We start from the raw sequence: 27869 nt of genomic DNA, 5'->3' as shown, positions 1-27869 counted from the left end.
GCCCTCAAACCATTTTGCTGATTGATTTTCATTGAACAAAATATTTCCAGCAAGTAGAAACTAAATTTCGCCTTAAACTACTTTCATTTCATTCCCAACCCTGCAGCACAGTGTAGCCGCTCTATAGGCGGGCAGCATTTTGGCCACAGATGACGGCCAGAGAGCCTCGTCTCAGCTGGGAAACTTTTCCACTATCAATGGGGCTGCTGCTGGGGGGTAAAACCTGAGGCAAACGACCAAGCCACTTGGCTTGTTAACGGTAACTAAAGCTCACTTTTCCCTCATAGTTGGATAAAGGCTGAAGGATGGATGAAGGATATGGCAGGGGCTGTGGCTGTGGCTGTGTCTGGGGGCAGGGGCAGGGGCAGGGGCAGGATTTCATGGGCAAGACACCGTGGCTGATTATGTTATTATCGGTTTAGTATCGAAGTCTTATGGCTCTCGTCGCTCGTCTCGTCGTTACCCGCGTCTCATGTCTCATGTAATTCAATTTACCGAGACAACCCACCATCGTTCCTGGGCCCGTGCCCCGCTTCGATTCGCATGCCAAGGAGTCGTCTCATGAAAGTAATAAACTTTTCTTCGCCTTCTTTCTTTCGTTCTTTCTCTTTGTCGCTGCAGAAAGTTGCCAAGAAAAAGGAAGCTGAACGGCAAAGAGAGCAAAAACGAAAGGGCAAAGGCGAAAAGTAAACGCGCCAAATTTGACGCGTGGCAAAGGACTACAGGACCAGAGCGAGACCCTCCCCCGCCTGTAACGATGTGCGTTATGTGCGGATAATTGACTTTTAAAATGTGTGTGCGATATCACAAGAACAACAGCAACAGCAACAGCAATAGGGAGAAGGAACTGTTACGAGCAGGGAAAGGAAAAGGTCCTGACGTATAATTAAACGGCATATTGTCACGCATCCCTTGGCGCCCAAAACGAGAGGGAAAGTAACGAAGCAAAGGGTGTCGAATGCGTGAAGAGGGAAAGACTCAGTAGGGGAAAGAAAAACGAATATGTGGCAGGGTAGGGGTCTTCTGGCAAGGACTTTTCGCTACTGTTCGGACCATTGAATATTGTGTGCGTTTTCTGTGCGCCCTTTTGTTTCTGTTTAAACTTTTACTTTCGCCTCCAGCAGACAATAAAGGGCAGCATTGTGCAGGGGTAAAATGTACAGAGGGACCAAGGGGGAACGACTAACAGGTATTATTAGTTAAAAAAGAATCTTTAATGCAAGCTGCAACTTGGCTTAAAACTTCATTAAGAACAGGACTAAGCTGTAAATCGCAGCTCGCAAGATGCGCCAGAGAAATGCTCCAGAATAATGCACTGCAGCGCATGACAGCGCAAGAAGTCGAGGATTTTTTAAGATTTAACAAGTTCTTAGGTTGCCAGGAGAAGTATAATAAGAACTCTAAGCGGGTAGAGCAAAGATGCTTAATACAAATGCAAGATAATAAAAACAGCTACATTTTGCTTCGAAAGACCAATGAAATTCTAGAAAAATATCAGAAAAAACTTAATTTGAAAATGTGTAAATAAATACAACTAAAAAATGAAACAAATAATTAATTTAAATCAATTCGGATTAATCTTCTATTTCAACTACCAAGAAAATGCAAACAAAAATATCAGAAAAGTAACGGAAATTACCATTGTATTTAATGCAATAAATTCTCAAAGAATACAACTTATGACTTAAAGTTCAGTCTTTGATGGATTTTCCATTGTCTTTCCTTTAATTAAAAACAAAAACATAAAATAAAAACTCTTTCTGCCACTCGAAAAATACCGAAGGGTGCTAGAAAAGCACCAGAAAATACTAATTTAAATACTAAATTTAAATTTATAGCATAAAAGTAATTCTTTCAAAGGCTCGCTATAACATCCAGATAAGCCAATTTATGTGGAAAAGCTGCGAAAAGCGCTCAGCCGCCCAAATATTCTTGCGTAATGCCCCTGCCACCCTCCAGCGGGAGTGTGGTGCACGCGTTCATCAAGTTATTCACACAATCTCCGTCAACTGAGTGACTCTCCAACGCAGCCCCTGGCCCCCTTCGTGGGTTTCCCCCGAATGGCAGTGCCAGTGACTTATTTATGCAAATGGCCATAACAAATGAGGCGCATACACTCGACGCTCTCTGCCCTGTCCTCTGTGTGGAAATGGTGTGCTGGTAACCGCACAGTGGAAACGATTAATTTGGTGCCGTATCAAGTCCGAAACTCAACTCAAACGTTGTGCCAACCAATTTCAAAAGGGTTGTTCCCAACCCACACACCACCCCCACAGGGATTGTGCAGGCGGCACTGGTGGAACCCTTTGGTGGTTGCATGCAACGTACGAGAGAGCATGTCTCAAACGTGCAGCCCAGAGGCAAGCCGCATCAGGCATCAGGCATCAGGCATCATCATGCAACAACAGCATCACCAGCAGCAGAAACAGCTCATCAGTGGCAGCTAGAGGGGATTAGGGTACAGTCGGATTGGGATGGCCTGCCGCCTCATTATTGAAACATGTTGCTAGCATTTGTTATGCAAAGGCGACATTCATGCTAAATGTGACTGCTGCTGTTGCGTGAGCACAGACGATGGACGAGGGACGAGGAGGAGATGCGAAAGGGCATCGGAATGGGGTCCTGCAGGTTTACGTTTGTATCCTGTATGCATCATGCTTATTGGTCTAACGTCTCCTAACCGCTTTGTGCTTCATGTGTTGTACAGGGTAGTTTATGGGGTACACAGGGGTATGCTGTATGGGAATGATACGCACTTTTGTTGATAGTTATAGCTTATAGAATGTTGTGGCTTTTTTTTGTAGTATAACTCCATATTACTAATGGCCAGAAAACAGTTGATGATGACCAAAAAGTGCAGCAACACACTAGAAAATGTCTTTAAAAGTCTAAAAAAATACCCAACTACTAGGCAAACTGTTACAAATAGTTCCCGTTAAAATACTGTAAAAATACCACACAGGTAATTTTTCATCTTATTTGCACTAGACCTTCTACTGGGAACTCAAATAAAAATGACAACAAACAAAATGTTCAAATCAATAACAAAATTCCATTTATTTCCAGAATATTATCAAATTAATCCAGAAAAAACTAGAACAATTCCAGGAAAATACCAGAAACTAAATGCTTAAATAAATTGCTAAAAATCCCTACAGCCTAAAACCTAATAAATGTCAGAAAATACTTAACAAAAATGCTTTGAACATACTACGAAATTTCTGGAAAAACTACCAGCATGCAAAAATATTAACATATGTAATAATGTATGTATTTCTGTACACATTTATGTATGTACCACAAAATAGTGGCTTCTATTTTGGGCCATACTCTGCCTGTACTTCTTCATGTTCTGTCCAGTGTTTGCACTGCTCTTGTGCAAAAATTTCTATAAATGGCTTGGGTTTCAGCTGCTCCTGCTCCCACAAAGCGGCAGCTTGCCGCGCCTTTAACGAACCAGGGTTGTCATGTCCACCTAGCTATACCTCTCCCGCAAAACTCTTATTGGCAATTTGATGCTGTCTCCAACCAACACACCAGTGGAGAGATGTGTGTGTGTGTGTGTGTTGACTTTATCTGCTGTCCAAGCGACGGAGCACGGATTGGGAACTCATCCAGCAGCTGGAGGAGGACCCAGGGCTTTCGTCTTTGTGCTTTTCAAATTCAATGCAATGCTCTGACAGGCACACACACTGGAGGACCAGGAGCAGGAGGACTGGTGGCGGAGGAGTGCGGCCTTGCCCAGCTAAACTATTTACCTTGTGTGATGTTTGGTGTCGCCTTGGCTACAGTTGCCGCCTGCCTGTGTGTTCCCTCTCCCTCCTGCTCTTCTACTCTCTCTCTCTCTCTGTCTCTCTTTGTGTGTGTGTTCGCTCTTTAACGTTAACGGTAAATGTGTGCAAATGACAGCGATATGACAGGTCAAGGCAGTCATCCAAAAGGAGACAGCGACAGAGAGACAGAGAGAGCGACAGAGACAGTGCGACAGCCGGTAGCAGCAGCACTAACGGTACCGAACGAACACACATTATCCATGCTGCCTTGGCAAAGGTTTTAGTGTCACTGTCACCAGGTGTTGATAAGGGAAACGTGAAAAGTTCACCCCAAAAGACAGCCCCAACCCCAACCCCAACCAGACGACTCTCACCCCTTCACCCTCTCGAAGGTCAAAGTTATGGCTGATAATGGCTCTGGCCCCACCCATAATTTCCAGGTGATTTCTTAAAGGTTTCCACCTTTTTTTGGGTGTCATGTTTACAGAATTGATTAGAGGGGGGCAAGGACTACCCAGCAAGGACTACAATCAGGTTGCCAACATTCTGAAAGTTTTTCCCCCCAATATGTGTCCTTGCTGCGTACCACCACTCCCACTTTCTATGCCACTCCACAGTTCCTATGCCACTCTCAGATTTTGTGCCCCCACCGACTATTTATGAGTGGAAGGAAAAGCAATTTGCATGAATCGAAATGAATATTTGAATATTCATTTGAGAGACAGGGCCACAGGGATTTGGATATGTTTTAATATTTCAAACATTTCCTTGGCGAGTTCGACGTTGCTCCAAGGACTTTTGGTAACACTTTTAATTTATACTGGTATGGGAGTTAATGTAATAGAAGAATTATTGGTAATTTAGGAGAGTTTTCCACTGCCTTTAATCTCTTTTAAACTTTCAATCTTTAGTATTCATATTTAATCAATATTTTATTCTGTTCTTTCATTTAACTTAATTTATTTATTAATCTTTAATCTATTCTTCAATTTATTGCTCAGTTCATTCTTCAATTTATTTATTAAAACTCCATTAAAAATGACTTAAAACACTTGCCCGATTACGACGCTCCAAAATAGAAAATAAATCCCATATAAATATTACCACGCCTTAAACCAAAAATGTCTATTTCCTTATGGCCACAAATTTTATCAGCTTTTGTTCCTAATCTTCTCTCTGTCGCTCTGACCAACCGGAATTAATCCTGAGACAATTTTGCACAATTTTTGGCCGTATTCAGGAGGAATACGAATCAAAGTCAATTACATGACAAATGTGTGCCAAAGAGGGGGGGGATTGGGGGGAGAATTGTATTCCCTTTGCACTTGTGGGGTACAGAGTGAAGAGGCGGAGGCCATAAGCCTGTTGAGTGACTAAGTGAGATTGCATTTGTTTTGTTCTTCTGCTGGGAAATTTCTTTGGTTTATTTTCTTTGTTTGTTTGCGTTTTTCTTCCTTCCCCTTCCTTTGGGGCATGGGGCTGAAGCCATGTTTATTCATGACACACATAAGAGAGACACGCTTAAAAGCCGCAATGACTCTTCACATTGACAATATTCAAGGAGAGAGGCAGAGAGAGAGAGAGAGAGAGAGAGAGAGAGTAAAAGAAATGCTTGCCACATGCATCATCGCAATGTCCAAGAGAAACCCACAAGCAGCTGCTGCCATCTGCTGCTGCTGCTGCTGTCCAGCGAGAAGAGCTCTTGCTCTCTCAGGCTCTCTCTCTCCCCCATATTTCTCAACTGTCACTGATTTCTCAATAGATTTCACAGAGAGCAATGTGCATAAATCATAACTTGGGGGAGGAGCTGTAGGGGGTTCCTCCATTGCTGCTGCAGGGGCAAAAACGTTAAGCAAAAGTCAAACCACTGACAGCTGCAGAGTGCACGAGGGGCACAGTGGACGGCGGGCTGCACTTTTTGGGGGTTCTTTTTCCAGTGCGGCACGGTAGCAGCTGCAAACTCTATGCTTGCGGCTTGGATTCGCTTTTTGGCATTTTTCGAGCTATAGTTTATGCATTTTTTTTTGCTGTTCTGTGAAGCCAAAAGGTATCCAAGTCTATGTGAATGATATATGCATGTTCGTGGCTCACAGGGCAATGTTGAAGTGTTAAATCTCTTTTGGTTTATTGTTGGGGTTTTTCGAAAAGAGGAAATCTGAGCTAGAACTAGAAATTCTTTGTGTACGCAGAGAAAGAGGAGATGAGAAGCGAAGAGTTGGATATAAATACGACATTTTGATTTATATTGTAAAAGGAAATTGTTTTTGCTTTAAAAAATATTAAATTCAAGTCTTAAAACATTTTTTACAATTAAATTAAATATTTTTTCCAATTAAAATAAATAAGTAACATTTTTGGACCATCATTGAAGTATCAGAAATTATTAGCACTTAGTTTTTGACAAAAAGTTAAAATATTTTATTAAAATAAATATATTTAATATTTGAATTATAAAGATTTCATATTGAGACTCTGTCACATGGCTCTGGCAATCACAATTTTCTGCCTCGCCATCAAAATGACTGTGAAAAATAAATGTTAACATGACACAGAGTTCTGTTGGTCAGCGCTGGAGGCAGCACCACCCCAGCATTTACAACGACAGGAAAGTACTTTTTGCCCACCCGGGAGAAGGGCCTTCTTCCTTCCTTTAGTTATAATTTGTGGGCATGGAAAAGGCCTAGAAGGAAATTGCAACCAGAACGCAACCAGAAGTGAGAAGCTACATAATTTATGGGTCGCTCTCGCGTGTTGGGCTCTGCCTCTCTTTTTGCCAGCTGCCTCCTATTGTGGAGGGTCCAGGGTTGGGGTCTTGCCCCACTGTGCTACTGTTTGTGCTATCCTTGAACTCCTGTTAATATTCTGCGGCGCAGCTTATTTACGACCATGCATGGCCATGAGTAGTATGAGGAACATGCCCTGAACACACACAGACGCAGACACCAGCCAGCAGATCTTTTGTGTATGTTGTGGGGACACTTTGCATTACTTAGCATAATTTTTGGTGGCACTTTTTTCGAATGGGTATGTGCTGTAGGGGAAGAGCTATGATTCCCATGCAGAAATATGTTCAAGAAGGAAGTTCAGCTGGAATTTGTTGTATGGCAATCTATTACGAATATGAACTCAATGCCTATAAGCAATGCTTATAGGAAATTCACCGAATTTGTACTCCATGAATTCTAGAAATGTTCAGGCATTACTTGTGTAAATATTTGCGAGCCTTGAGGGAGTCTCCATTCAATAAATGAATCTTCTCCTCTGCCCCGAAGCGCATTCCCTAGTCGTTGCACTCACGAGAGTGAGTCCATTCCATTGCCAAACTCCCTCCACGTTCTTTAGCTCTTGTTTTATGTGTGTGTTTTCTTGTTGTTTCTGTTACTGCTTGCCCTCTTGTTTCCTTGCTCTCTTTCACTCTTTCGCTCTTTTGATATTTTGCATATTTTGCTTTTTGCTGCAGCAATTGTTTGGCTTTTGTCTGCCCGTCAGTTGTTTTGTGGCTTCTCTTTTTTGTTATGCATAAAAATATGATGTTGATTTTTATGATTTCTATAATGTTTCATTATGTTGCGTTTTACGAGGCACACACAGACACACACGCACACGCACACGCACACACAGACACACAGACACACATGTGTGCCAATCCCCCACACCCCACACCTTGGAGTATATTTCGCTTCGTTTCTGGTTTAATTTATGGGCCTTTTGTTTACACTGGAGCCAGCGGAGTTGCTTGCCGGTTATGTGTGGGTTTTGTATGGCCTAGACCTCATATCCTATCTACCCAATCCTGCTTGACAGTGTAATGCCCACTCGCTGCAGCAGAGGCAGCCTCTTCGCTTTACACATTTTATGGTGCGCTCAAAAGCCAATTTTGTAGAGATTTGCTGTTTTGGTCCAAAAACTTGCGGACCCATTATAAGCGCATAATCTTTTCGTAACAAACACACATACACAATACCCCCTGTAAAACACACACAAACACAATGAAATAGCTAAGCTCCTCTTCGAAAGTCCTTTTCTAGGGGCTCCCTCGATGTTTGTTAGATAATTTCTGACTTTGTCGAAGCAGAAAAATACTCTGGAGCCGGAGTGGCCTCCCGCGTGCCTGCGTGGCTGCGTGGCTCTTCAACAAAATTTTAAAGCACAGGCACAGCCCCTAGATGACAGTTTAGGCCAAGTTTCTGCACAGTTTCTGCAGAGTTTTCGCTGGCCCCTTGAGCTAATGGGCGCCAAGAAACCGAATCTGCTGCCAGTCTAATTTCTTTTTGCTGCCGAATTTCCCTTCACTCACTTTTCGTTTTCGGCTTTTTTTATGAGACAACGGCAACGCCTTACAAATGAGTTTTAGGCCACTGACAAGGCCACCCGTTGGGCGGTGTTGTGTCTTTTGGAGGCGTGGCGGGTTGGACGCAGTTCCGGCTACCCCCGCGTTGCTCGTTGAGTTCTATTGCCTGCTTTATGACAGTTTCATAGACTTTTTATGTTTATGCCGGAGCGTTTAGTGAGCGCAGCTGTTGCGCTCAAACTTCCACTTTGAGTTGTGTGGGGGCTGGGCTACCTACCCCGGCCACCAGCTACCATCTACCAACAGCCCAACACAGCCCAACCCCCTCTTCAGTAGCTTGCTCGCTGTGTGTCGCTCTCATTCAGGGTGACTACAGTGGAGACTGTGCCGGGTGGGACAGCTGTGGGAATTTTAATTGGAATTGAGGAAAAATGTGTAAAAACTCTCTTGGAGTGAGAGAAGAAATATTTTGTAAAGATATGACACTAAAAATTATACGATCCGTAATGAAAATAATTTCTAGGAATTAAATTATGTCTGCCCCATAAAGAATTTAATTTCTGGAAATTTTAAGATTTATTTCTACACTATTTCCCATGAGCAATAATAATTGTTGGGTGAACGCAACGATCCTTATCTAAGCACCAATAAATGTATATAAATTTAATTTCCCAAAATTACAATTCCATACATTTTTTAGAACATTTTTAGAATTTCCCCCAATAAAGTACGGATATTTCGGTGTATCAATATTTGATACACTTTAAGTTAAATTTCGCTCCAATTATTTCTCTTTCAGTGAGGTCTGTTCATTTCCTACCACGAATCTTCACCGTAGCCACACTGTAGCCGCAAAACTCTGAGGCGTTGCCATATTTATATTTGCGTTTCTTATCTCCACGTAATTAAGGCAATGGGCCAAAGAGACCCAACTGCTGCCTCCTTAGAGGCCGTTCCTTCTAATCATCATCATCGTCATTGCCCGGCCTATGCCCATTCCTTTGCCCAATCCCATGCCCATTCCCCTGCCCCATCATGGCCATCATCGACAAGCGTTGTCATCCCCCTCTTAACCCTTGGCACAAGGCCCATAGAACATTTTTGGTGTATGGGATTTAACGGGGGGCCGAAACTATGTATTTCTTTTTTTGTTTTGTTTTGCTTTTGGGCCTCGCGGGAGCAATAATGTCTGCCCAGCTCTGCACTGCTGTGTGGGTGGCCCCCATGGGTTGCCAGGGGTAACAGCTGCTGCCGCCAGGGAGAGTGTGAGGAAGAAACCCCTCAGGGCTAAGCCAACCCCAACACCGCATTCATTGTTATTTTGTTGATGAGGAGAGTTCCGACAGAGGATATCCACCCCGAGAACCCTCAGAACTTCTCAACATTTTTGCACACCTGCGGCAGGGCATGGCACGCTCATAAACCTCGGAGAAGGAGCGCGAGTCCGGAGCAGGACCCCAGAGCAGCAGCCTGGAGCAGGTGCGGTACCCCAGAGCACGAGCTGAAGCCTCGGATACCCATTTGATCCCCGGGCCAAGAACCATTGATTGGTAACAGGTTACCCGTTAACGGTTGCCGGCTACCAGCTACCGAGCGGATAAATGCCGAACAGACTTCTTCCCGCCCGCTTGTTGATTTTTCGCGTTGAATTTTTAATTGCTGCGGCAGCGCAAAAGCTCAAATATTCCCCTCGAAAATTACGTTACGACTTAAGCTGTCTGTCGGGGGTCCGTCCGGGTCTGCGAAAAAGATGAGACGAGTCTGTGGTATTCGATGGCAGAACTGTATCGGAAGGGGGAGAGAAAACCTCAAGCTCGCTGGTCTGTTTTCATCAAATTTTAATTTTTATTCTCCTCTTTTCGTGCAGCTGGGTGGGCGGGCAGGCTCGTCTCCTTAATTTGGTGTCAGGTGAAGTTTACTTTATTATTGAGGATTTTCTTAATCGAAGCGGATTTCGGTTTAAATATTTGGTTCAAATGGAAAGAGAAGAGATTTTGCCGTGGAAGGAACTGAATTTAAGTTATAAAAATCCATTTGTGGTTTTGTTTTAGTTTATTTATAACCAAGAAACTATTTCCTTCCTTACTAAAACTTTCACTAAGTTCTGATAATAATTCTTCCAATATTCACCTTAATTTTACTCCAAAATTATTTTTCTTTTACCTTTAATGGACTATTCAATCTGTGTAGTTTGTAACCCGGGATCTGCCCTGCTGCTTTGATAAAAATCCCCAATCCCGGCACTGCAACATTTTAATGAGGGACAAACACACGCACACAGGACACACACTGCTCGTCCACCCTGTCACACTGTTATCCTTCCTGCTAGCTCGGTGGAGATGTTACTCTGTGATATTCCCGCACTTAATGAGCTTCACCCCTCATAAACTTTGGCCATAAACTATGCTTTTCGCTTGGACTTGAAGTTTTTCCGCTTGGACATTAAAAACGGTAGGATACTCGGGCAGGGAGAAAGGAGCATTGGGTCAGCGGCCCATTACATTTTTTTGTAGGCATACACGCACATCCTTAAACCAATTTTCGATAAGCTTTTTCCACCCATGAAAAATATGCCCACCCCCCGGAACAACCTTCTTCATTGTCTGTCAAACAACAAACTGTAGCAGTTGGAGTGGGGGAAAACATATTTCTACATTAAAGGTGACATCGCCAGACTTTTGGTAGTGATTCCTGGCTACATTCTGTGAGAGGGCCACGCGGGTTTTCTGGCTGCTCCTGGTGCTTGTGACAGCAGCAGCAGCGCCAAACAGGAAACAAACAAACAACAGGCAGGCAGGCAGTCAGCCAGCCAGCAATGCAAACAGAGAAGAGAGAGAGAGCCAGCTTTATGATAGAACTGGGAGACAGCTGAGGGAGCCCGAAGGGACACAGGGAGAGCTAGCGAGTAGGGGGAGAGCGTCCCTTCGTCGGCATTTCAGGACAGTGCGTGTGTTTATTTTGTCGTAAATTGATTTTAACGGCGAATGACAAACAGCAGAAGGAAGTAGCAGCAGTGGCAGGCAACCAGCAACAAAGTTGAAGCACGAGCGCCATTTTGTGGCATTCCAAAATATATTTAACAAGCCAGGAATTATAGATTTTTGATTGCAACGAAGCGGCAGATGCACTGGAAAAGAGTGAACCATCAAAAACAAAAACAGAGATTATAAATGGATTACAAATAGAGATTATTATGTAGAAATTATTCGTATAGGAAAGTATAGAACCAATGGAAATGGGCTCGAAAATTGCAAGAAAAGAATTCATAAGCTTTAAGACATTCAGAAATAATATTAAAATAAATTATGTGATAGTGCTGCCAACTTTTGTAAAAATTAAAAAAAACCTAAGTATATTTAAGAATCTTAAAAGTAAAAGTCAGAAGTTAATTTGAAAACTTTTCTTGCAGCTGTACCCGCCGATTCAATTGAAACTTTCCTCGAACTACACCGAAATATCATCAGCGTTACGCGAAAACATTACCTAAAAGTGACCAAAAGGTAAGCACTTAAATTGAATTCTTAATCGAATTTATAGACTCGGTTTCGATATTGCAAACCTCTCAAAAATATCACTCGACCCCACACCAAAGAAGAGTATTTATAAAAAAAATATTCATTTTCTGATTAGAAAAATTATTACATCAAAATTTATGTTAGTTGTCCGCGGCAAGGAAGAGACAAAGTTTATGGCTAAGGAAGATGCAGACAAGACATGTTGTCTGTTGTCGCTGGTGGCACAGTGGCTTCCTTTTCTTGGGTGGTCCCCACCGAAACGGCTGTTTATGGCTTCCCTTCGGGGTGTTGTAGCTCACCAGCTAAAACTGGTATTAAAGCAGCCACAAAACATACACAGGAGGAGCAGCAACGGGAGGCACAAGAGCGACAACTGGAGCAACAACGAGCTTAATAAATGTCGCCACAAAAGTAGGAAGAGAAGAGACGAGGAAGAGAAGTGTCTTTCGTCTAACTTGCAGCATGTTAAGCAGGTGTCTCCAAATCACTTACGTCGAAACATTCCCCCAAAAAGGGGAGACAGGGAATCGGTGGGTGGAACATCAGGAAGGATATAGAAACCAGAGGATGCTACTGCCACAGCTACTGCCACTGCCTTTGGCGGGACATCATTGCCGTTGTCCTCGCGACAGCCAACAATAACAGGCAGCAAATAATAAACAACAAATTTAGCAACATCAACTTTTACCACTCACACCCCCTCGAGGGCGCGACATTTTCATGCCACACTCCACACCCCCCCCGCGAAAAATCCCAGCCACGAGACACGATGCACTGCGGGGCGTATGCTTAATGTGCAGGAAAACATTTGCGAAAAGCTTAGACGGAACGCAAGGCAGCCAGCATTATTATGAGACTCAGTCTCTGTTGAAAATCAAGTACATTGAAATAGTTGCTGGGAAATTGAGAAAGTATTTCTAGAATAAGAAAAGGTTTTGATAGGAGAATGCTTTTCTTTCATTAGAAAACTGCTTAAAGTATAGCTAAAAAATAATTCCCCTGCTTTAATATTACCCTTCGAAATATTTCCACAATATCAAAAATATTTTACCACCTCCCGGCAGCACATAGTCTTGTCTCTGGCGCTCTCTTCTCCGCCATTTCATTGCCACGCAGAGCATAACCTTATTGGTAGCCGCCAAAACCCCCCTTCAATCACTCTCAAACCTCAATTTACAGCCCAATAACCTGACACTTTGACTATAAATCAATCAAAAACGTTTAAAAAATCAAAAACCCAAACACATTCAATGACCTTTCTTCCCACATTTAGCTGGGCGCATTAAATGACTTTACGACCTACGGCACACACACACAGAGAGAGAGATTTCTACAGATTTTACAGATTTGCCCCACGGAATGCAATGGACAAACCGAAACCCCACCAAACACACAAGAGGCTTAGTGCCGCGCCATGTGGCACATAACCAGAAGCCACCTCTGATGCGTGTGCGTGTGTGCTTGTGGTTCTTGCCACTTGCCATTGGGGGCCTTGGGTATTGTTGTTCTGCTGCTGGTGGCGTTGCGTAAATTAATTTCAGTCGCTAAGCGTAATTTAAAGTTAGCTTAAGCCCGCAGATATACACACATGCATATGTGGCACAACAAGCAGGTCTGCCATAAATAGATATTACGACTAAAGCAATACCTTTTGCAGCTTTATAATGCAAAATATTGTGGGAAGACTCAGAAAAAGAGATATTTGAGTGCTCGAAAAACAGCTCAGAATGCTAGATAATTTCCAATATTTTCCTTAACTCGTTTTCATCATTGGAAGTGTTTGCATCGTTAGGACTGTTGATAAATCTTTGAATATATCCACTTCCTAGACCATTTCTTTAATTTTGCATACTAAACAGGAGCCACTATCCTAAAGTTATGATATTTAGTTCAAAATACGAAAATCTTGAGTGTAATTTCGGTCCAGAGCCAAACAGTTTTGATAAAATAACAATCTATAGATCTACGCATATTTTTATAATTTTTAGGCACTTTTTCCTCATGATTTGCAATAGTCTAGACCTCTTGGCATGACTCATTCTCTCCACCCTCGCTCTACAGGGTACCAACAGCATGTGAACAGCAATCTTAGTAACGTCGCGTCGTTCCTTGGGCTGGCTTTGGTTTTGGTTACCCGCGCGTTGGTTGACCCTCTATGCAAATACGCAGGAGTGCAGGGGGGGCTGGTAAAGGGAGGGAGGAAGGTGTAGAAAGACGTCACAGGGGTTCTGCCTCCTGAGGTAGTTCGGTGCTGTCCGGTCATACATATGAAGTTCATAAAGCAGCTCTGAGCCTGCTGACGACTGCTGGCTGGCTCGGCAAAACCACCGAAAGGGCGAAAGCCGCCACCGGAAGTTGTACGCTGTACGAAGTGCGACTTGTCAACGTGTACTTCCGGCCGCCATTCCTCGCCCGCAATAACCGCAGAAGGCCGCAGAGAGAGAGAAAGAGAGAAAGAGAGAGAGGAGCCATGGCCCTGACACACAGGAAACAGTTGGCCCAAACCGCCTCCGCCTCCACTTCGCCATCTTTCAACTCAAAAACTTTATGAATAATTCACTTTAAATGGTATTTTTGTACGCTCCTCACTTTCTCATGTAATGCTGTTGTCATTTGCTGGCTTACAGCTTAAAGGGCCCTTGAAATGGTGGCTTAAAGGGAAAGGCTTTTTGATTTGGAAGCGGGAGTAATTGTGGGAGCAGCACAGGCACTCGGTACTCAATTTCTGCGATCAAGGGGTGATCGAAATATCTCAAGATACTCTTCGACGAACATAGTTTGCATTGAACTGAAATTCTCCCGTGTTTCCCCCAAAAATGATTGAAAATTTCCTTAAGATAGAAGATGCAAGCTGGAAAAAGTTACCCTCCCACACCTTGGCATGTAACCAATTACAAAAGTCACTTCTTACACCCAAGCCACTTGGTCAGCTAATTTCTTTTTGAGTTTTCTCCTTTTTTCGGGCAGGGAATCAATCAAGCTTCAAAATGGCAACGTTCCATCACGTATCGAGCGAGGCCTTAGAGCCACAATGAATGTATGAATCAATGAATGAATGAGTGATGGATTGATGTGTACTCGGCTCTGACCAATGTCCGATACATGGCTCTTATCTGTTCTTCCGCTTCCCTCCGGCTCGAGTTTTGTCATTTTGATGACCTTAACAACCTCGAGTTCTGCCCCTGCACGAGCTGCCGCCTGCCTGCCTGCCTGCCTGCCTGTTTGTTGAATGATATTGGAATTTTGTGTTGTTTAAGTGCCACAAACATTTCGACCAGGAACCCGCTGGAGTGTAGGAAACAATCAAAAAAATTTGCTTTTCACTGAGCAGATAGAGAGCAAAAGGCAGGAAAAGCCATCCACCAGCAGCAGGACGGGGCACGAGAAGCATTTTTCAATTGTGTTAAAAGAAAATTTAATATGAAACTCATGTTGTCTATCGATTTTTAATTTTGATTTGCTGCCACCGTTTTTGGCCTCTTTGTTGTGGTTCTTCCTATCGTAACAGAAATGTTTCATTGCAGCTCTCTCTCATGGGAGGTATTACAAGGAGTAGGAGAAAGTCGTGGGGCGTTGGGGGAATGGCTTAAATGATTTCCAGTTTTTGATCTTTTCGTTTTTTACGAGCTTTATTGGATTTTGCTGACTTTAAGAGGCAGTTAAATGGAGATACTTTAATCGAAGGAGATTCCATGAGAGTTAAGGGCGGATAAATCATTTAGGGTTCGATACTCCTGGAAGTTGATTTGTTAAGCGAATAAAATTGAACGAGTTTTGATGGCATTTTTAGAAGAAAATGGCTTAGAAAAGGAAACTTTGCTCTCAGAGTTGCTCCTGAAAGAAGTCAACGATTGTTCGGGGTCACCAAATACATGTTCCCTGGCTACCAATATTGGATTTCTCTCTTGCAAAAGGGATCTGTGTCATCAAAGACCTTGCAACGGGCATCTGACATGGGGTTGGGGCCACCAAAAGCATGTTTTCGACTTGTACGAGGGATCAGGGTCACCAGTTCCATGAGTTTGGGATCTGCTCCTTCTACGGAAGATCCTTTTTAGCATCTCTCAAAGCCTTCTGCTGCCAAACATTTCTGTGATGGATGTGTGCGGGCCATAATTTCAGCTATTTATGCAAAACGCCGCCTGTTGTTATCACCGGGAATGGTTGTTTTGCTCTGCTTTCTGCCTTTTACCATTTTATGCTGCTACTGCTGCTACTGCTGCTACTGGTGCGGGTCAACATTTAACCTTTACCTTGCCAACACACACACACATCAAAATATATAGATCAAATGCCTGACTTTTGCGCCTCCGCCTCCGAATGCCTATGTGGAAATGGCAACACGTGTGTGGTTTCCAATTGGATACCCGAATGTTGTTTGTGCCCCCCACAGTCGCGACATCTATCAGAGATATATGGAAATACCTCCTGCCTACACTTATGCAAATTGAAATGCAAATGAGCAAGCCCCCCGCCCAGCCCAGCACCAGAAGAGAGTCACTTCTTTTTATTTTTGTTATCCTGTTTTGTAGGCCTGTATTTTCTATATATTTCTGTATTTGTTTGTGGCACACACACGCTTTATTGAATTCATTTAAAAAACAATTTATCTTTTTTGCCTGTTGGCTGCGCCGGTACACGGCTGCTGCTGCTGCTGTTTCTGGTTCTCCTTCTGCCTGGCTTAACAGACAGTTTTTTTTCATAAAAAAATTAGAAAAATTGGGAATGAAAGGGTGGCGCTTGAGAGCAGTGGAATGTGGAATACTCTTGCAAGAGATCGCTGTGGTGTGCAGTCTTTTTTAGGCCATGGAAAAGCCAATGTCATCATACCCAACCCGGAAAGAGCAGCAAAATCCACACTACAAATTGAGCCAGGGAGATGGAGGATGGGCCCAGAGATGATTTTTGATATAAAGACTAGTTCCATGTGATTCTACTAGCCATTTTTCTTTTGTCTAACATTCCAATTAGCCTTTTGTTTCGTTGTCAATGCAAAACAGAGGCAAACCCCATTTCGTGTGCAAAAAAATGTTGTACAGATTTTTACACCGTATCCTGCTGCTGGCTGCCTGCCCAGTCACGCCTTTTAGGGATCACAATTGCCTTTTGTAAGCCTCTCCGCCTCTCCGCCTCCTCCGCCTGTCAATGACTAAATGTATGGGGGCTCTACTAAAAAAAAGTCTAAAAAAGAAACGGAGTGAAAAAAATCTCTGGTTGGCCTTTTAACAATCTGCAACTTGACTGGGAAAATTCTTTTCTTGTCTTTTTGCTGCTGTTCAGAGTTTAGAGTGGCTGCTGCTGCTGCTGCCTGAGACTAATGGCTAGTTAAGGTGGGAGCTAGCTAGGACTTGTGTCTAGAAAAACGAAATACCGCTTGAAGGCAAAAGGGAAATGTTAGCAAGGCTTTAATTGAACTACTGCCAGGTTTTCACTTGCAGGTGAGGACGATAAGTGGGCAAGAACTCAAAAAAAAAGGATAAGCTACTAGAAATAGCAAGAAATCTCAGGAATGTAGGAAATTGGGAGCAGCTCTGCTTAGAAAAGTAAAAAAAAGGAGCAGGAATTGGGAAATGAATTTCAAAAAATTGCTTCAGATGTTTATGAACCAGGAAGTTATTAGATAAAATTATTTAGATAATTATCTTGCAAAATGTATAAATCATTCAAAAATTCTACTATTTTCCTAAAAAAAATATTAAAAATTTAAAAAAAATGTTAAAATAAGTATCTTTCCGAAGTATTTCTTATAAATAAATATTTGTAGTTCGATAATTTCTGTATTAAAGGCATATTCAGAGGCAAAAAATGCTTTGTTAATATTTATGTTTCACAATTTTTAAAATTTGTTTCTTAAACTTCAAAGAATTTCCTTTAGTATTCCTTAGAATTTTCTTGAGCTTTGTCTAAAATTGGCTTAAAAATCGAAATGCCATTACAACCCCAACCCCTCTTAGCCCCACACTCCAAAACCCCACTCAAATGTTCCTGCTGCTGTTTGCTTTGGGCCATTAGCCCCATGCTTTTCTCGCTGTTGCACACATAAATCAAGGAAATTGTTTAACGCGCGATTAGCAGCATTTTGTAATAATAAATTCTTGTTGTATTTTGCTGCCTCCCACTTGGCCATGTGATATATGCAGTGCATGAATATATACTCGAATTAGGTGTATACAATATACATATTCTACTCCTGTTTATAGATCATTTATTTATTGCGCTAGTCGTCTGGTGGTGTGTCTGTCTCTCTATGCAGTGCCTTTGTTTGGTGGCATGTATTTTGAATAGCGGCGAACCTTGTTGAAAATTTTCCAAACGATTTGCAGCATACGCCGCATTGAATGATTTTTCCTATCCTACATTTCCCCCCGCTTTTCCCTCTTAATTTTTGCTGTTGTTTTGTTGTACTTTTCGCTCTGCTTTTGCTCTGTATTTGCTGTTGTACTTCGTTTCGTTGTTGTTGCTTATTCACGCTCAAAATGCTGCGGAAAATGATTATTATGATTAATAAATAAATATGCTGGCTGCCTGCCCTGCCCTGCCCTGCTGGAGAGCAATATTCAACGCATATTATCCGTCGAGTTCTAGAAGTGTTTCCCTTTTGCCGTGCTTTTTATTTTTTAAAGCACTGAACCTTGCGTATACGCAATGTGTTGCCAATAAGAGGCGTACAATGGGCTCCATCTAGCAATTTAGTGGCTAAAAATGGACCATACCAGACCGATGTACGCTGCTGCATAACTCGCAAGCATTTCGGTAATCTGATTATTGATTTAACAATTTTGCGCAGATTTTTCTCATTAGCAAAGTTTGAGACAAAAAAGCCAGCCCTTATTCCCCCTTTTTTGAGCAATAATTTGCCGTTTTTGTGTAGCCTAGAAAACTCTTGGCCAACAGCTGCACTTGATGGGCGATTGCTCTCGCAGCTTGCTGTGTTCAGGGCTAATGAATTATCGCCCATGCCAGATGAACATTTAATGATGTACAATGCCCATCGATGACATTGCGACGACGTTGTCGCTGGCAATTTTAATAAATTTAACAGTTGAACGCATCGCAACGCACATCAAGAGAAGTGAGGACTTGGATGCCAGCGCATCTTTCATCTTTTTATCAATGAATATGTGAGTGGAGGCAGTGGAGGCGAAAGCCTACGGGGCGGACTCCGTTGAGTGTCGATGTCAGGCAGGCAATTAAATAAATGTCCTGCCTGGGTTGCCTTAACCCGTTCTTGCATCCACGCTCGTCTGACAGCCATCAGCGTTGAATTTATGAGGCCGTCAGTGATTTATCAGTCCATTGAACACACACACACACAGATGTCCAGTCCATCCGTTCGAAAGGACATTGCAGGGACAGAAACAGAGGGGACTGGGCCACATCCATGCACTTACCGATAATTCGAATTGAGCTGCACATCGCCAATGGCCACGTTCTCGAACAATGTGGGACAACATGTCCAACGGGCCCAGTAGAAGGTGAAGTCAGTCGAATCGTAATGCTCGGTGAAACGACACTTGAGCACCAGATCGACGCCTTCGCGTGTATCCAGCGAATCATCCGCTCCGATCTGTTGCACCACTCCAATCATCAGGCCAAGCCAAAGCCACAGTTTGCCTGCAAAAACAGAGAGAGAGAGAGAGAGAGAGAGGTGGATATTTATATTTAAACTGGTGACATTTAATTAATACAGAAATATGAATTGTCTTCCCCGCCCACAAAACACACACAGCGATTTTCCTAAACTGATTTGATTTATTTTTGTACCATTATGGCATGCGAGTGGGAATGGAAATCAATACCAACCAGAGAACGTACACACACAAAAAAGAGATGCAGAAATTGTAAATCTATACCACAAAAATGAATAATTCACATGCCACGCAAAAACCCCAAGCCATAACAGTGGGCGAGTGGGGGGAGCAAAAGGAAAATGAATGCAAACTGGCTAACAAATTGCTGATTGGTGTTCTCGGAAAGCGTTTCTGCTCAATATTAGATGCATTTTGGAATGTAAAACGAGAAAATAAAAGTTGTACAATATTTTGTTGAGCGAATTTCTGGCAGGAAAAAGGTCTGGCAGTGGAAATATACCCTTGGAAGCCCACAAAGAGCATTGGAAAAGTTTTTTAACTAAAACTTCATAAACTACCAATTCAAATTACTCCAATTTCAGGAGAAGTTCTTAATATTTTCCAACTCTAAAATCAGTGCAAATTTATTGCCTTAAGTTTACTCCAACTAAAAAATCGGTAATTATTTGTTTGCGCCTCATAACAGCCAAAATCGTGTTGGAATAATTGTTAAAAAGAATGGAAACCCAATCCGTGTATTTGCTATAGGTATTTACGCCGCACACTTGCAGCTTGCATTAGGTTTCATATTTTGCAATAGTTTTCCGCTTTTCTGTTTCACAAACTAAAAAATTGCAATTGCAGCGGAAATAATTGAAATCAAATTGGTTTGTTTGCTTTCCGCTTTTCCGGACAAGTGGAAATGCACTGAAATCTTGAAAGAGTTTTTTACTATAAAACCAATTGGGAGAGCATTAAATTCAATTCTCCGCTGAGAAGTATGTCATGAATTTCGCCTTAATTGCTGGTGAAATATTGGAGAAATGGAAGCTCTAGCCAAGGGGAAAACAATTCCAATCAAAATTTGGTTGTTCGCTGGGTATAACCAATGTTGATGCCCTGCAAAAGAGGGTGGAGGAGGAGGATGATGGCCATGAGATTTTGGTAATGTAAAAGAAAATTTTGGGAAATAAAAACAATTCTTTTAAGCAATTGTTGTAAGGGAAACATCATTCTATAAATATTACATATTCTCAAACAGTAAAAGGGTATCTACGACTCTTTGTAACCCTAATCCCCTCGCTATATACCTTCCCATGTTTTTGTTCATTTTTTAGTAGTAAAAATGAAACTTTGAAGCTTTCCGTGTGCGGTCGCTTTACAGTTGGAGCAGCACTGGTCAAATAAAACTAAGCACGCAGTTTAGTTGCCAAGTACCCGTTAGTCTCTATACGTGTGTGTGTGTGTGTGTGTTCTGGTATGAGTGTGTGTATACAGCTAAATGGAGCAAATGGTCGAGTGGAGTGGCGACCAGCAGCAGCAGCAACAGCAGCCAGCCAGCAGTCAGCCATTGGGTCGAGTGGGCAGCCTTTTTGGTAGCTTGTTTGCACATCCAGCGCTTAGTTTTAATTTGTCTGCCTGCTAAATTTTTACCAGGTTCTTTTATGTGTATATTTTTCTGGTTTTAATACCACTTCTACTCCTTCTACGCTCTCCTATAGTTTCCCATTCTGCTGCTGCTACTAATACTCCTTGCCATGGTTTCCCGCACGGCTGCTGCTTCAATTTTCATGTATTTTGTTCAGCGCAAATCTGTTTTTTGTGTGCCACATCTACCCATCTACCATATATACACATATATATGTTTTGGGTATATTTTTCACTAGCTCTGTTCATTGTTATGCCACGTAGGGTTCCTTTTTTTACCATCTATATAGTATTTCATGTACGCAAAAAAGAACGAAACAGATGAAGCAACAACTATATTGTGTTGAGATTTTTGGTTGGCAGCAGCAGCATCAGAATATTGTAGATATATAAAACGCAAACAGCTCAATACACTCTGCGGCTGCATTTTCAATTGCTATTTGGGCACTGGCACTGCTCTGCGTACCCTCAAAATCTACCTTTTATTATTTTGTAAATACCCCTTAATCAATGTAATCAGAGGTGTACTTAATTGGGTGTGTATTTGTCTGTTGCATGCCACGAAACAAAAAATCAGTGGATGCTGGAAAGCGACTTAAAAAATTAAATGAAATTTGTTTTATGTATTTTAAAGTCTCTGCTAAAAACTGACTAGCGGGTATCTAATTGTCGTTGCCTGGGAATCTTCTATTATATATTCTTTTTACTGTATTGTTCTACCCATCATGTAGAAACTTTTGGGGCACTGTTATTGTAATTAACAGTTGCTGTTCATTCGCACAAAGCAAAAAAAGAAATTGAATTATTCCACACGGAAAAAAAACACTGAAGAAAAAGACTTAAACAAATTGCCCACCATTTGTTTACTTTAAGTTTCGTATTTTTTCCCTTAAAACGTTACTTATTGTTGGGCAATTTTTTATCGGAGTAAATTTGATTCATTGCTGTTTTTGCTGCGCGAAATGAGAGAATAATGTGAAATCAAAAGGCGCAAAAACGAATGAAGTTAAAAGTTAATAAAAATATATTGTATGTATCGAGTGCTGAAATCAATCTTAAAATTAAGGCAAACTGTTTGCATGCTACTGAAACTCTTTAAAGCACTAAAATTAAATTAGAAATCTTAAAATACAAGTAATCTATCCACTCTCTGTACATTTTTCGCTGGGTTCTTGGCGGTTTGCAATCTGATATCAATTTGTTTTTCTTTTTATTTTACGTTTTTCTACGTTTCATCAGAAATTCTGGGAAGCGCAGCTAAACTTTGGGGGGAAAGCACATTCTTAGCTTAATTTTCATTGATGAATATTGATTTCTTAAAGGTGTGGGAGCTGTTGTAATTTTTCTAGAGAGCTATTTGAGGATGTAGCAAGAATCCGCTTCAGGATTTTACGCGGAGTCGCAATGTGCATGCTATCATTTCTTTATATGAAAAGGTTTCAAATTCTTTACAATTTTCCACACATTCATTGGCCAAAGACTCGCTGCTCGTCACAGCATACAATATATATATCAATGCTAATCACAAGCTAATCCACAAAGGTCCAAACTGTCCAAAGCTATCTTTTCCATTGAACTTTCCAATCCCCCCTGCTGTGCTTTAATCAAAGGAACTTTTTGTTTGCCAAAAACCAAATCCAAACATTTAGAGTCGAAAATCCCCCCCAAGCAGTTCGATCAGTGGAAAATCAACAGGGGAAAAACAGGAACGAAATATATGGGGAAAAAACTTGTTTAACATTTGCTTTGGCTACCAACCGATTTACATAGTATTTCCCATGCAAATAATTATGAACTAGTGCCCCACGGGTGGTCGGAACCGTGCCCTTTTTTGGTGCATACGAAATGCATATGGATATGCATATGTAGAGCATACATATAGGATTTCATTTGCTTTATTTAAGTTGATTTCAGCATCAAGAGCCGCCACGGAGGTGGCCGGGGAAAATTACCATGTGCAAGTCGAAAGAAAAACAGATTTTTTTTGTTGCTATTTCACTAAAGTTTTGCCTTGTGTCAGCCGTAGGGGTAAGTGCATTTTTGCAAATTATTTAAACAAGCTTTTGCCATCTGATGGATTTTAAAATGTAAATTAAGTTTGTTTTGCATACTAAAGTTCTTTTGCTGTCGCTCAGAAAATTGCCCTGAGGGTCAGCAGCAGTAGCAGAGCCCCGTCTCATGTGTTTGTCTGGAGAGTATATTTTGTAATAATTAGCCATCATTAGAGTTCGGAGAGAGGAGAAAACTTCTACAACGTCTGTCCATGAATTTTTCAATTGTTTCACCAAAAAAACTTCTTCTATTTGAAACTGGCTTAAACATTCATAAATGCACACAGAGAGTGCTGGGAAACATTTTGCCCGTCTGAAAACTTGGCCATAGAAATGCTAAAACAGTTGGCACTGGCCAAGAGAAGTCACTACAAAGAAGAAACGGCCAGGAGCCAGCCAGAGTTCGTTGAGGTTGTTTCCCCCCTTACTTCAAAGATGCTCCTGCCACGGGGAAACATGCAACAAAAACACAAAACACAAAAAACAAAAAACAAATATGTAGAAGCAAATGTTTAAAAAACACAAAACTTTTTCACTCAACTTGCAATTCTCTTCTTTTTTTTTTGATAAAGTTTTGTTGCCATAATTTTTGTTTTAGTTTTTTTCTGTGGCAGAGGTTTTTGCGTAAGAGTCTAGTCGCAGCACTTGCAGAGGCACTGGCTGGAGAAAGGAAGAAGGGAGAGGTTGTGTTTGTTAGAGGTCGACGACGCGTCATGTCATCTTCATAAATACAACTACCGAGGCAAAGGGAAAGGGCACAGGTTTCCCTGACAACGAAGTTGGAATGCTCTCCAGTTTACGAGAAGTTGAATTTGTCATGAATTTATTAGAGAATTCCGCAGAAATAAAAGTGTCGCTCTTTGAACTTTACGCTAATCATTTTCCCCTTTTCCTTCACATTTTTTCATTGTTTTTTTTTCTTATTATATATCAAACATATTCAATGTACATTTTTCTACGCAAACCCGCTTTGATCACTTGTAGAGACTGTTTTTTCCCTTCCATTTGGGTCACAACCAACAACCAACCATAGTCTAATGCACTTTGCACTAGAACTTCTCTCTCCCTCTCCTTTGTGGCACACACTTGCAACACAACTTCCACTTCCACATCCGCTCTGCTGCTACTCCTCCCTTTTCTGGTGTTGGTGTTACTGTTGTCTTCTGCTTGACTTGTTTGTAATTATTTATTTCGTATAAAGTGTGGCACAGGCACACTTTTGTGCGTATGACCAAGAATTATGGCATTTTTGGGCATTGTTTTTGCTACAGTTGTTGCTGTGTGTGTTGTAAAAAGATTTCATGCCACAGCGCTCAACGACAACAACCGAGATCTTCGTACAACAAGCGACAGAAGAATGATGGAAGTGGAAGTTACAAAAGCAACGAAACAACACACAGGACAATAGGCAGGATGTTATGTTTTTTGTTATGCTGCTGCTAGTCAGCAATGCAACTAATGTGTGTGGGTGTGTGTTTTCAACTTAAAACAAGCTGCTCGGCTCGTTTACTTGTGGCTTGCCCTTGTTGAGACAGTAGTCCCTCAAGTCTCCTACTCCAGTAGCCTGTTATACCCCTGATGATTCCAGAGTGCGTCCAGTTTTTAGATATTAAGATAAGGGTATTATGATTAGTCTATAAAGGCAGTACAGTTAGCCATAGAAAACTGAATAGAAGAAAAGACACAATGAAAGGAGCCGCCATGCAAGGAGAATTTTTTACAGAAATCTGATGTCAATTTATGACATAAGAAATGTGAAATAAAATTAAAAAGCTATTAAAATTACAAAAATATAATAGAAAAAGCATAAAAATTAAAAATAAATTTAAAAAAAAAACCTTAAAAAAAATCATTTAGATTTATGTTAAATTTCAAAAAAAAAATCAAATAAAAAAAACTGATTTGTAAAAATAAATCTGGTAATATAAAGTTTTAAAATTTGTTGTTTCAAAAAATTTCTTTTGAACTAACTCGTGTCCATTGAATATTTGTGGTCCTTTATTGTCTACCGTACTTAAAGGACTAAATAAAAAGGTCAAATTAAATTGTTAATTCATTTTTTATTTTACTTTTTGAAACTTTAATATTTTTATTGTTTTTGCAGCACATCTCTAGTGTATCTTAAGCTTCGTCTTATCTGGCTTTCCATTTTTATTTGTTCGCTTTTCTTCAGTCTAATGTGAAATTTCTGCTCTTAACAACAGACAACAGACATTGTGTGTGTGTGTGTGACAGAGCGGCATAAATATAATATGTAGTCTCTCGCCTTTTGCCATTGTTGCTGCCAAAGATATTACTTTTTAACCTTCGGTGTTGGTGGAAGTTTCTTGCCCCCCGCACCCCCTGCCATGCGTGGCCCCTTCAACAGTTTGTGGCGTCTCCTTCGTCTACTCTAGTTTGTAATTTTTTCTCATAACAATTACAACAATAGCAATTGCTGGCTAAAAATCAACTCCATGGCTCGGGATTTGATGCATGTTTCGGTGGAGTCCAGGATACAGTGGCCAGAGGTGTAGTCCAAGAGGGGATTTAGCTGGGGGGATTGGCTAGGGAATGGAGAGAAAGATAATGAAGGGAATGGCATCTGAACTGGCTTTCAGTCTGGACAGCTTTTAGAGCTCACAGAAAGTGGTATTTAATCTTCTAAAACATGAACCGAGGCCTCTTGAAACATTGCTAAAAAAACTCTTTGAAACACTCTTAGAAACCCCTTTTCGATGGCGAATTTCCTGACCACATCTATGGATCATGGTCGTATATATTCCGGTAAGGGTCTATGCAGCATGTAATGTGCTGCTGACATGCGCTAAGTTGTTGCGGTTGTCGTTGCCTCTCCTTATGTTGCTTGCCTCTGTTGCTGTTGCTGTTGCTGTTTGCTGCTGTTGTTGTGTCCTTTCTAATGCCATAAGTCTTTAGTGGGGCTCTTAAGGCCAGGCACAAAGCGACTTGCAAGAGGGAGAGAGAGTGAGCCTTTGTGGATGGGAATACAGACGGATATGTTGCATGTGCGGTTCTACAAGCATATGTGGCAAACATATGGCAGTTTATACGCTTAACAGGATGCTGCAACTGCTGTTATGGCAAAATGGCAGGATGAGGCAGGCTGCAAGAAGGCTGAGGCAAGCTTCTGGAAGGCTGAGGACTGCCACTCCTGAAGCACTGAGCTTCTTCCAAGCAACCCAACAGCTACTCAATAATCGGATGCTCATGCTCAATATCTTCGCTGACAAATATTTGCGAGCACATAAAGAAGCGACAGCATAATAAGCGATTCCGAAACGAAGCAAAAAGGAAAATCGAATGCCAGCAGTAATCGCCACTCAATCGAAAGACAAACTCAAAATGTAATAATATGTTGCATATTTATGCTTCATAAAGGGATTGTAAGTGCGACGACGCACTCATTAAGAACTCATTTTCCCAGCTCGTACATTTTGCAAATTAACTGCAAACGTTGCATTGGATTGCATTGCGTATAAGAGAGAGAGAGAGAGAGAGCGCCCCCAAGTATTTGCTTAGCCGACAAACGACAACGACAACGATATGGATGCGGATGCGGATGGGAATGCGAATGGGAATGCGTATGTGGCATGCGGCAGCAGCATCTCCAGCTCCATCTCCATTTGCACTGATGACTAAGCGATGGTCTGTCGCTGGAGCACAGAGCGGAAGTATGAGGAAGGGTCGCTGGCTCTGGCTCTGGGATCTCTGTGTGTGGTTTGCCGTAAGACCAATTACATCAGCAGCAGCCAAATGGGGTTTCGGTTCCATGCATTATAAGCCAAAGGATGCACTTGAAGGGATTATGGATAATGCTGGGATTATGCATGCCCAGATCCATGGCAACACAGAAAGTAGTACGGAAAATATATGCAAAAAATAAAACAGCAGGAATTTTCAGAGCAGAGCGTGCAAAAATTGTTGCAAAGGTGAGCTGAAAAATAATTTAATTTTGGTGTAAAATGAGATCAAAGAATTCAGATAAATCACAAAAATATATATTCTCTGCAGTGATTGATCGGTGAAAAGATTCATGGATAATTTCTATCAGGGATTTATGTATTTTAATCGAATACCGAAAATCATTTACTATTTTTTATTTTCATATATATTGTTTATTTATTTGAGATTTTATATTTATTATTTATTTTTATTTTTAATTTCCTTTAACCCTGTTTAAAATGCATCCCTTTATTGATCATTTGCTTGTCTATTAATTGTTGTAAATATTTTCTTCCATTATCCTTTTCAAAAATTCCCAAAGATCTGCTCAAGTTTTTCCACTTGTTATCTATTTTTTTACCACTTTTCTTTTGTCAATAAAAAACTTTTCAAATTCTTGTCGGCAGTACCATTAAATTCCTTAAATAATTATATATTTTATGCACAAAAAAAAAAAAAGACATTACCCCATAGCTAATGTACCCCCATAGACACTTCTTGCCTCATATGCCGTGGCTTATGATGGTTGTGGGAAAAGTTTTTACGCTGCGTATGCGTAACATCTGGCTAAACCGTTTGCCAGTTGGGGGATTGCAGATGGAAAAACCTCGGCTTCGCCCCACCCCTCAGACCGAGCACCATTTGGGGGCAGAAAAGTGAAGATGTAAGGACTTGTGTGTGTGTGTGTGTGTGTGAGAGAGTGTGGGCTGTGCGTGTGTGTGTTCCTTGCCACTCAGAATACCCAATTTCACTTTAATTAAAACATTTGCAGCTAGTAATGTTGGCAAAAGTTGGCGGCCGCCTATCCCACTTAGGGAACTGAAGAGCGAGCGAGCGAGCCGCGGGGTGGTAGGCAGGGACCGGGCACGGCACGTATATTACATAATGTGCCATTAATAAATGTGTTTAAAGTTCACTTAAGTGCCGCACGGAGCTTTAGACAAACGGAAAACGAGTATCAACAACAGTTAGAGCAAACTATGACCCAACACAGGGGGAGAGCGGGAGGGGAAAAGTGGGTCTTGGGGCTTGAGGGATTGGGGTTATCATTTCCACCTTCATAAGGAAGTGCAAGTGGA

General features: G+C 41.5%; 1 protein-coding gene across 3 annotated transcripts in view; it reads right to left on the bottom strand.

The window, feature by feature from the left end:
* Positions 1-27869, bottom strand: part of LOC117582261 (hemicentin-1) — a 106969-nt gene that overhangs the window by 30609 nt on the left and 48491 nt on the right. For all 3 annotated transcript variants that reach the window (XM_034269882.1, XM_034269879.1, XM_034269881.1), the window contains exon 2: positions 18971-19193. In XM_034269882.1, coding sequence (XP_034125773.1) covers positions 18971-19193 — 223 coding nt within the window. The remainder of the gene's footprint in view (positions 1-18970; positions 19194-27869) is intronic.

This window comes from Drosophila guanche, unplaced genomic scaffold (genome assembly GCF_900245975.1).
Source record: "Drosophila guanche unplaced genomic scaffold, DGUA_6, whole genome shotgun sequence".
Lineage (NCBI taxonomy): Eukaryota > Metazoa > Arthropoda > Insecta > Diptera > Drosophilidae > Drosophila > Drosophila guanche.
This window is presented reverse-complemented; position numbering and strand designations above follow the sequence as displayed.